Consider the following 11,948-nt stretch of genomic DNA (forward strand, 5'->3'; position numbering starts at 1 on the left):
ATATAATATCCTATTTTATAAGTTGAAATTAAAACTTTTTAGAAAAAGCATGGAGGTCTTTCTTGAAAGTTTTTTATTTTTTAAAATAGAGTTTTAGAGGTCAAAGAAAAGTGCTTTTTGGTTTTACAGACTTTAACCTTTAGTTTAAAATAATATTTTGAATAATTTAAAATATTTAGAAATAGTTTTTTATTTTTATGTTTTGATTTTAATTTTGAAGGTTTAGTCATTTTATGTGCTTTTGTTAATTATATATTTTCTATTTGATTTTATTTCAGTATTAGCTTTAGTACTTTTAGTACTTCAACTTGTTTTTCATATAAAATTAATATTTTAATTTATTTCAGCTTTATTTCAGTTAATAGATAACAGATTTTTAAAATCTAGGCGAAAAAAAAAAGCTTTTGGAAGGAAGTGAAGGAAGGATATTGAATCTCAGGTACAAAAATAGCTTACAAAACTCATAAATATTAGACATTTTCTTATTTATTTCTTTGTTTGTTTTTTTCTGACAGGTTTTTTTTCAAAGGTGCCATGAAGTACAGGATGGATGAAGGCGAAAGGGGGTTTGAATCTTTCTTTGGAGGATTTCTTTGAATGGCTCACGTATGAACTTACGAGGCAGGCCATCTTTCAGAATGTTGTACAATGGACACACAAAAAAAGGTTTATAGTTTAATTACAGTTTTAAAAATATCACATTTCACAATACTTTTAGTGATTTCCATGATTTACTCATTTGAAACAATAGCACATTGATATGTTTCAAATTACTTATTTTCTTTTACCTGACGATGTCACCAGTTAATCACACTGTTCCCAGTGTCCACAATATATTTATAATATATCATAATACTCAGCATTGTGAAGGTAAATATTATAAGCAAACATTTAATCTACACAGAGGGTTATTTTATTACATACATTACCATTTATTCAGTATTTTTAGGGTCACTAAAGAAATGTGAATACAATGTAAATGCAAGTACACCTTCTAGGATTTGCCAGATTTTATTAATCAACATTCATGTCCTCACAGAGGATCTAAATTATATCTCAACCAACATTAATTGCAAACACAGATCCAGTGCAGAACTTATGCAACTTGCCCGTCAGTTGTCTAAATGTTGCAGCTGAATGCGAAAAACCTGCAAATGTATTGTGATTTAAATATACAGAAAAGCTGTTTAAAGTGCACCTCACCCCGCTTTAGTCACATTACATAAGGGTGGTGAGTGAGGAGAGCAAGCTCAGCAGCAGCACCGCGAGGCTGAACTTAGTGCAAATGCCATAGTTTTCTAGCTGGCAGTCGGTGTAGGGCTCAATACAGGCAGCGTAAGCCATAGCATGAGGAATGTAGCTTTGCTCTTGGACTCCGTGGAAGAGGTGGGCCATTGGGCCTTTGGCGAAAATAGCAACATCCTCAGAGCCATGAGTTTCTGAATCTAGAGGTACAGCAGCCTGCTGAAGATATTCATCACTGCCTGGAGAAAAACAAAAACAGTCACATATTAATAAATTACTTTATACAGTTATTTAGTAATTCACCATAAAATAAAAAAAGTTCATAAAATTAATATTAAAACTTGTACAGTATGAGGTTTAAAGAAAGTTCACTTCACACATTTTCTATATAAGGACTTTCAAAATTAAAAAAGCACCATATATTCTAATTGAAAAGACTTCAGCAGGAAATCTTATTCATGTTCAGATGAACTTTAAAACCTTCAGTGAGAGCTACGATGCTGTTATTTCAGTAAATAACTTTTCAGTACAAAAATACTCAAAATATGGGTTGCATTTATGTGTGGTATGGAAGACAAATAATGCCATATGTCTTTGAAACAAAAAAAAAACGTTGAATAGCACTACCTGAAAAAATAATGCATTGCATTAACAGTGCTTGCATTTTAATGCCTTGTATTTCCAGGGCTTGCATTTTAGGCCCTGAAATTTAACATAGTTGTTTATTTAAGCTGTGAATATTTCAATTCAAAATATTTCACACACATTTTCATAATTAAAAATTCAGTAATTCATATTCACCTTCCAGAATTCACTTCCAAAATATTCAATCTGTTTAAAAATACGATGTATAATATTCGACAGGCAAATTTCGGTCCATTTTATTTGACTTTCCAAATTCAGTGGTTAAAATTCGACAAAAAATTCGGCATTGCACATCCGGGAGCTGCAGGAATAGCAGTAGAGCACCGATGCATGATCTCCAGCTGCTGTCAGTCGCTCACCAGCAGGTGGCGCAAGCAGCTGTTGATGAAGACCAAAGCAACCGGTAGCGCAAGTCATTCATTCACAAAAACTGATCTGCAGAAATGGAGCAAGCGCTAAGTAGAAGGTTTGATTATCGGGGCCAGTATAAACATGTGGAAAAGCTGATTGTGTGTATGTTTAATTCAACATCTTCGCTGTTTCCCGTAGCCTACATGTAAGCAGCTTTCTCTACCACATAGGAGATTATAATGCTATTTTACCCAACGCTGATGTACAGAACTAACATTACATCTGAGGAAGACATATATTGCTTTCGGTTGCTTAGTTTCCGTAACTTGGTATCATGGCTTGTGTGACGCTGCGCTGTAATACTGTGGTTCCCCTCATACAGTAACGAGTGATAAGACCTCAGATCTCAGAATACACTTTATTGATGATTATGCGAACTATATACACGCAAGCAAATGAGGTCAGAAGAACGCAATGCGCTGCATTTTCTTTATAATTGCTTTCCCTTACCACTGATCTACAGAGTCGACAGTCCTACAAATAGATCAATACCACGATTAGTTTTAACAATATGCAACCACTTTATATCAACATAAAAAAGGAGTTCAAAACCGCCTAGGTGTATTGTTGCTGCAAATTTAAACCGGAGAAAGCGTTGACGCGCTATCGCACCCATGGGACCGTCTGACAATTTCACCGAATGGGTTAAAACTAGGGTTGGGTACCGAAACCCGGTACCAATATGGCACCGGTACCTATGTAACCGGTATGTACTAGAACCGAGAACTAACATTACATCTGAGGAAGACATATATTGCTTTCGGTTGCTTAGTTTCCGTAACTTTGTATCATGGCTTGTGTGACGCTGCGCTGTAATACTGTGGTTCCCCTCATACAGTAACGAGTGATAAGACCTCAGATCTCAGAATACACTTTATTGATGATTATGCGAACTATATACAGGCAAGCAAATGAGGTGCTTTTGATGAGATTTTCTTTATAATTTCTTTCCCTTACCACTGATCTATTGAGTCAACAGTCATACAAATATATCAACACTACGATTAGTTTTAACAATATGCAACCACTTTATTTTGACATAAAAATAGGAGTTCAAGGTGTATTATTGCTGCAAATTTAAACCGGAGAAAGCGCTGATGCGTTATCGCACACAAGGGACTGTCTGACAGTTCCACCGACTGGGTTAAAACATCCAATGTATTTTAATTAAAATGACTTTTAACATTTAAAATAACACACTGTCAAATTGTAAAGCTCGTATTGCTCACAGTGATTTACTACTGGTGACATTTTGCCAATACCTCCCTTTATATATGTACAGTACACAATTATTTACATATAAAAGATCCCTGGAAAAGGTTTTTTTCATGTTCCAACAGTTGTAGTACGTTGCTAGATACAAGACTAATTTACTACAGGTTAGGTTTTGCCAATATCTCCCTTATGGTATGTACAGTACACAAATATATATTTTTTTAAACTACAGTAATTCACCAAAAGTTTTTTTTTCATGTTCCACAGGTTGTAGTACGTTGCTAGTTACAAGACTGACTGACTTCATGTGAAATTTTGCCAGTATCTCCCTTACTGTATGTACCGTTCACAATTATTAAAATAATAATAATAATAATAATCTGTAAGACCCCAAAAGGGATTTTTCATGTTCCAAAATTTATAGTATAAAATATTGATGTACTTTATGTACAATAAGGGAGGTATTAGCAAAATATCACCTATAGTAAGTCAGTCTAGTCACTAGGAATGTACTACAACATTTGGAACATAACAAAAAAAAAAACTTTATGTGAATTTTACAGTGAGAAGATATTGGCAAACTTTACAGTGAGGAAGATATTGGCAAACTTTACAGTGAGGAAGATATTGGCAAACTTTACAGTGAGAAGATATTGGCAAAATTTCAACTGTAGTAAGTCAGTCTAGTCACTAGGAATGTACTACAACATTTGGAACATAACAAAAAAAAACTTGATGTGAATTTTACAGTGAGAAGATATTGGCAAACCTTACAGTGAGGAAGATATTGGCAAACTTTACAGTGAGGAAGATATTGGCAACATTTCAACTGTAGTAAGTCAGTCTGGTCACTAGTAACATACTAGTAACATACAGCATGTGGAACACGAAAAACCCCATTTTGGTGAATTATTGTAATAATTATTGTAATTTAAAAAATATTTGTGTAGTGTACATAGGGAAAGTATTGTCTAAGGCGAGTTATTGGCAATATATATTTAGTCAGTTTGAGTAAATTATTCATTTACTGTAAACATTAATTTGACTAAATTATTGGACTTCGTTTTGTACTGTGAGGTAAATTTGCAGACGGTCCCTAAATCAACCTAGGTTAATATGCAGCGAATATCACACCTAAAACTACCGCGCTTGGCTTTCTATGGGAGAAAAAATGGTTTGGTGAAACTTTGTGGGTTTACGGGCTCATATTCTGGGTTCATCTGCTTAAATGTACATAATATACAGTAATATATATTATTAATTAGGTGCCGAATTTATTTATTTATTATCACTGTCTTGAGGCAATAAACCAGGTTAAGTGTTTTCTTTATGGGAATAAAGAAAAATATCTGTTTACAGATCAGTAAGATCTGAGTTTGGTCTTTTAATAGCTGTCATTGCATTAATGCACTGCGCCGCGTAATGCGTTTTCTTTAACAGATTTCTGAGGGCAATAGCGTGAAACCTTGCGCGTTCGTTCATATTCTACATCTGCTTAGCTGTTGATATAGTTCGCATAATCATCAATAAAGTGTATTCTGAGATCTGAGGTCTTATCACTCGTTACTGTATGAGGGGAACCACAGTATTACAGCGCAGCGTCACACAAGCCATGATACCAAGTTACGGAAACTAAGCAACCGAAAGCAATATATGTCTTCCTCAGATGTAATGTTAGTTCTGTACTTTAGTGTTGGGTAAAATAGCATTATAATCTCCTTTGTGGTAGAGAAAGCTGCTTACATGCAGGCTACGGGAAACAGAGAAGATGTTGAATTAAACATACACACAATCAGCTTTTCCACATGTTTATACTGGCCCCGATAATCAAACCTTCTACTTAGCGCTTGCTCCATTTCTGCAGATCAGTTTTTGTGAATGAATGACTTGCGCTACCGGTTGCTTTGGTCTTCATCAACAGCTGCTTGCGCCACCTGCTGGTGAGCGACTGACAGCAGCTGGAGATCATGCATCGGTGCTCTACTGCTATTCCTGCCGCTCCCGGATTTGCAATGCCGAATTTTCTGTCGAATTTTAACCACTGAATTTGAAAAGTCAAATAAAATGGACCGAAATTTGCCTGTCGAATATTATACATCGTATTTTTAAACAGATTGAATATTTTGGAAGTGAATTCTGGAAGGTGAATATGAATTACTGAATTTTTAATTATGAAAATGTGTGTGAAATATTTTGAATCGAAATATTCACAGCTTAAATAAACAACTATGTTAAATTTCAGGGCCTAAAAATGCAAGCCCTGGAAATACAAGGCATTAAAATGCAAGCACTGTTAATGCAATGCATTATTTTTTCAGGTAGTGCTATTCAACGTTTTTTTTTTGTTTCAAAGACATATGGCATTATTTGTCTTCCATAGTGTGGTGCCATATTATTTATTAATATTTTGAAATGGCTATTATTTTTGTTTCCATTTGAATTTTTAACTTTTAGTCATTATGTGCTTTTGTCAATAATATTAAGATTTTTTTTATTTTAGTTTTAGTCATTTTAGTACTTAAACTTACTGCTTTTCATATAATATTTAATTTTTACTTTATTTCAGTTAAAAGTTAACAGATTTTTTTTTTAAGTTTTAGTTAACAATAACAACATTGAAAACTTTTTTGTCACTTTTGTAGCTTGACAGCTGAAGTCTCCATTCATTTTCAATTGCATGGATTACTATGGAAGAGTTCAGTTTGGAGATTATACTAAATTTCTCCCTTTGTGTTCCATTGAAGAGAGAGACATAGAGTTTGATGAAAGAATTTTTATTGTTTATTTATTTATTTATTGGTGAATTATACCTTTAAAGCAGCACTATGTAACTTTTTCTGTGTTCAAAATGTGCAAAATGTATATAATGAGCAAGTACATCATTAATTCATCTTCCAAAAACAGCGTTTTTGTCTCATTCCGAATCACTACGGTACACTTATAATAAGTACTTATATTTGGACTATTGTAGCCTGGTCGGGTCGTCACCGCTGCGGAGTAACACATACCTGCGTGAATCACCATAGACATAAACTTAGAGAAGTAGCTCCGGTTGGAATGTTCTTCCGCGGGATGTGTGCAGTTCTGTTTATTAACCGCTAGAGCGCCAAAAGTTACATAGTGCTGCTTTAATGTAAAAGAAAAGAGTTTTGTTTCATTTTCTTGCAGTAACACGCATGACCACAAGATGGGGCGTCTGCGTTGCCAAAACATTTAGCTTGTGTCATGCACTTAAAAATGCTCTTCTGCACCTGGGGGAATAACAATTAAACTCATAAAACTTACTTGAGTTCGTTGCATTCATGTCAGGACGGGTTCCATTCGCAATCTGGTATCCAGGACCGTTCCCGTAAAGTGCATTAGTAAAGCTCTTGCCATCCTCAGCTTTTGAATAAGAAACGCCTTAAGACAAAAAGGTAAATAAGTCATTCTTAATCCTATAATACCATCAAATTTGTTATTTTTGAGAAGAAAAAAAAAAGTATTTCTACTGGGCAAATATTTTGGAGCTTAAACAGAAATAATGGCTCATTTAAATTTTATTTATTTATTTATTTTTGTCATCATTTACTCTCCATCATGTTGTTCCAACCCAGTATGGCTTTCTTTCTTCTGTAGAACACAAAAGAAGATATTTCGAAGAATGTTTCAACAGTTTTCGCCCATTCAGTGAAAGTCAGTGGGATTCAAAACAACAAAACATTGCAGCGCATTGAGTTTCATTGTATTAATAAATAAATAAACTGACATTTTTTAAAATGTCTTCTTTTGTGTTCCACAAAAGAAAGTCTTACAAGTTTGAAATGCCAAAAAGTTGAGTAAATGATGACAGAACTGTTATTTTTTGGTAAACTATCCCTTCAAGCCATGTACAGTATATCATTTCAGAAGGTGTGGACATACAAGTAAGTTTGGTTTTCAGCAGCTCATGGATGAATTGTGTGTTTGCATACCTAGCACAGGATTGCCCCTGTAAGAGTAGCCACCGAAGGAAAACACATGGGAGTGGTCAGCAGTGACCACGGACAAGGTGTCGAGTTCACTCGTCAGCTCAGCCGCCCGCGCAATGGCCCTGTCAAATTCCACAGCCTCCGTCAAAGCGTACTTGGCCTGCCCTGCGTGATGGCCGTGATCTATTCTCCCACGTACAGGAAAGAAAACACACAAATATAAGTATGCTCAACACATCTTATGGGCTACGCAATGGAAACATGATATCAACTTATCTTCCACAAAGAGGTAGAATCCTTCTGAGTTTTTGCGAAGAATCTTAATGGCTTTTTCCACCATCTCAGTCAACGATGGGTCCATTGAAGGATCGCGTTCCAGTTCGTACCTGGTGTCCTTTGGCTCAAAAAGCCCTGAGCGCAACAATAAAAACAAACCACACTGAGAATAACTGACTTCAAATGTGAAATATATGTATATTTTTTATTCCCAGTTTACCAAGAAATGTGGTTAAGTAACTATCGAAAATAACTTGTTTTTATGACATAGACCAGTGGTTTGCAACCTTTGCAATCCAGGGGACCCCTATTTTAACATTCTTCTTTTTTTTTTTAAGACCCCCATTTAAAAAAAAAACAAAAAACCAGTTGTTAAGTTTGTAATAAATTCAACAACAGTAGAAACATGAATTACATTACATTAACAACAATGGCCAGATTTTACATGAACAAAAAAATGTTTGTCGGGCAGGGACGCGGGAAGTAGGGGTGCTGAGGGGGCTGCAGCACCCCCTGTTTTCACATGGTTGCAGATGCAACGGCAAGTTTGTTCATTTAAATTTATTCAGTTTTAGCATTTAATAATTTATTTGTAATGATCTCTGAAATGTAAATTGTAAGTGGGCTATAACAAACCCATGTTTATCTTTATAAACATGATTAATTTTACTTGTGATGTTTTCATGGGATGATTAGCCTAATCCTCATGAACACGTGACGCTGGCGTGGTATCAGACATGAACTGTACAGAATGCGAACAAGATTAACTTTAATACAAGGAGATAATGGCGCAAAAGCGAATTTCAGATTTTTTTAAATGCCCATCCCAGCAAAAACTTTCCAAAATAGGCATCCAACACCAGCCCCAGCACGAGCACCGACGTAAGTGAACCAGCTCCAGCACGAGCACGGAGACAAGTAAGCCTAGCGGACCCAGCCCAACCCCCGAGATTTATCAGCTACTATCGATAATTTCAAAAATGTGATATGCAGTCAAATTTCCCAGTGTGTATGCCACTTAAACGAGTGTTCATATCAACGCACTTGTAGTGCTTTGTGGAGTTGTCAAATGAGGTGACCCCCCGCCTCCCTTTCACCCAACACGGACACACACAGCACCCCCAACCGAAAACATCTTCCCGCGCCCCTGTTGTCGGGTGACTACAACATGACATGTTATCTACTAGCATGTACTAACAAAGTTTTAAAATGATACTTCACATTTCAGACTTAAAACCACTTTTAAGAAAAGAGATATGAGTCAAAATGATGAATGATTATAAGCATTTTATCGGCTCTGTTAATGATTCTAGATTCATCTTTATAAACATGATTAATTTTACTTGTGATGTTTTCATGGGATGATTAGCCTAATCCTCATGAACACGTGACGCTGGCGTGGTATCAGACATGAACTGTACAGAATGCGAACAAGATTAACTTTAATACAAGGAGATAATGGCGCAAAAGCGAATTTCAGATTTTTTTAAATGCCCATCCCAGCAAAAACTTTCCAAAATAGGCATCAAACACCAGCCCCAGCACGAGCACCGACATAAGTGAACCAGCTCCAGCACGAGCACGGAGAAAAGTAAGCCTAGCGGACCCAGCCCAACCCCCGAGATTTATCAGCTACTATCGATAATTTCAAAAATGTGATATGCAGTCAAATTTCCCAGTGTGTATGCCACTTAAACGAGTGTTCATATCAACGCACTTGTAGTGCTTTGTGGAGTTGTCAAATGAGGTGACCCCCCGCCTCCCTTTCACCCAACACGGACACACTCAGCACCCCCAACCGAAAACATCTTCCCGCGCCCCTGTTGTCGGGTGACTACAACATGACATGTTATCTACTAGCATGTACTAACAAAGTTTTAAAATGATACTTCACATTTCAGACTTAAAACCACTTTTAAGAAAAGAGATATGAGTCAAAATGATGAATGATTATAAGCATTTTATCGGCTCTGTTAATGATTCTAGATACCTTAGATACAAATTGGTTAGATTTTTAGAGTGCACATTAGCTTTTCATCAACCAACCGATTAAAATGTATAACAGTGCAAAAAATTTCGGTCTGATATTTGCATTGGTTTGAACAAAAACACCAGATCGGCTGAATGAAGATGTATATCGACTGTCAGACAGCAGGTGGTGCTTATGGAACAGCAGAAATAGAGCTGTTTCCCGTAAACAAAACACAGCTGCGCTTATAAACAGAAATGTTTCTGAAGACAGATGGTTCAATTCAGAGGTGCATTCATATTTTAATTCATATATTTCCCTCTGTAAAACCTTTCACTGCCTTCCGCCATGTTTTCACACAAAACGAAACCAATGCTGCATGCTGTGCCTGCATGAGACTGTAACTAAATTTGCTTCACGCTGGACAGTATTTACGTTAGTTTTCAAATCTCGGTAATCAAATACAGTTTTAATGATAAATCAAAATATTAAACAGCTGTACTAACCATTGAGAATTTCATCATGGTTTATGGTCCAACTGTAACCGTTTCATCCCTATTCATATTCCTCAAACTAGAGTGAGCTTGGCGACCCCTGGGTTGGGAACCACTCACATAGACCATATATATCAGTGGTTCTCAACCAGGAGGTGGGGGCCCCCACTATACTGGAAGAATTTGGTGTGCAAACAGTTTTCACTCAGAAATTGCTAGTTAGTTTCACAATTAATTACAAAGAAACAGCATGTAACACACTGCATTAAAGTGCCCCTATTATGGGTTATGAAAGGTTCATATTTTGGTTCTGGGAGTCCCCAACAACAGGTTGACATACATGCAAGGTCAAAAAGCACTTTCATTGACTTATAATATGCATTTATATAAATGCGTTTATAATGCATTACCATACTTGCTCAACAACTCCCAAACGATTCGCTCAACGATTAATTTTTCCAAACCAAATCTGCGGTGATTGGTCCGATTGGTCGATTTCATTACCATTTCATGAAGCAGCGTTTGTGAGCGCAGTGCTGCTTTGTTTACAGCCGTTACCGGGGAAACAGCTATTTTTACCACTCCAAAAGCGACACCTAGTGGCAAAGAATGAATTTGCATTTTCATTCAGACCAACGCGAAAATCGACTAAACACAAAGTTAGTTAAATGTGAAATATATATATATATCCCACGGGGGAAGCCCCGCCACACATAGAGTGTACGATCAAATCTCACGTCTGGTCTCAGCTCGTGTACGCAAGTTTTTGAGTTACCTGAACTTGCGCGCAGCATAAATACGGTAGAGAATTGTAGAATGACAGCATTTTGTTCATTTTTATTTTCCCGACCATCAAACGAAGCTCATTAGTCGATCGTTAACCAGTAAGATTACAATGTCTTTTTTAAATTTTTATACAGGGCTTTAGCTTTATATGCGCGAATAGCAGCGTAAACAAGACCGCGAGGATTCGATCGTCGCATCATGTACCTGCAGCACTTCTGTGAAAGGAGGAAAACATAAATTAAGTCTATAAAAGGAATAAAATAAATAGGATCACACAAAATATATAACAGGCTATAATATAATTAACAGATTAACAAAAGGGAAAAAACCCCCACTGTGCAACAAGTATAAGCTACGCTCGTTTTTGTGACACTCTTAATGCATTTTATTTCTTTTCTTTACATCTTTATTTGATTAAATCCATCTGATCACACAGGCGCCTCACGCACACACAAACAACATTAGTTCTAACGTTGCCTGACATTTCAGCCATTCATCATCAAACTAAAATGCAGTCAACCAAACATAAAAGTAACACTGTTTATTTTAAAAGGTCCGCTGTAAAATCAGCGTGCAGCGCCGAAACAAACATTTTTGCGCATGTGAAGGATTTTACACGTATATTAGAACATGAGTGAAGTATAAAGCCATGTTTAGGCTACATTAGAATAATAGTTATGCAAACAAATGTTACAAATATAGCAAAAATGGAAACATTTGGATTCTTGTGGTATGAGACAGGCTCGAGCCCAATGCCGTTTCAGTTTTGCTTGACATATGTATGCTGTTTATAATGAATGCTACTATAACCTAATTTGTGTTTTATTTTATAGTTTAATATATAATTTTATAACTACTTATTTTTCATTCTTGTTCTGTTCTGAATACAATTACATTTACAGAACTTTTTGTGGAATCAGGGGGAAAATAAAATACATGTTTTTTAGTATTGATGTT

The 11,948-nt window shown here is 36.0% G+C and overlaps 1 protein-coding gene across 1 annotated transcript in view; it reads right to left on the reverse strand.

Annotated features, from left to right (window-relative positions):
- Positions 1–539: 539 nt before the first annotated feature.
- Positions 540–11,948, reverse strand: part of LOC107655267 (intestinal-type alkaline phosphatase-like) — a 17,857-nt gene continuing 6,448 nt past the window's right edge. Inside the window, exons 8-11 of the mRNA XM_016442713.1 lie at positions 7,743–7,877; positions 7,470–7,661; positions 6,802–6,918; positions 540–1,484 (exon numbers count right to left, since the gene is read on the reverse strand). Coding sequence (XP_016298199.1) covers positions 1,219–1,484; positions 6,802–6,918; positions 7,470–7,661; positions 7,743–7,877 — 710 coding nt within the window. The 3' untranslated portion in view covers positions 540–1,218. The remainder of the gene's footprint in view (positions 1,485–6,801; positions 6,919–7,469; positions 7,662–7,742; positions 7,878–11,948) is intronic.

The sequence above is a fragment of the Sinocyclocheilus anshuiensis genome, unplaced genomic scaffold (assembly GCF_001515605.1).
Source record: "Sinocyclocheilus anshuiensis isolate Anshui unplaced genomic scaffold, SAMN03320099.WGS_v1.1 scaffold988, whole genome shotgun sequence".
NCBI classification, from domain to species: Eukaryota; Metazoa; Chordata; class Actinopteri; order Cypriniformes; family Cyprinidae; genus Sinocyclocheilus; species Sinocyclocheilus anshuiensis.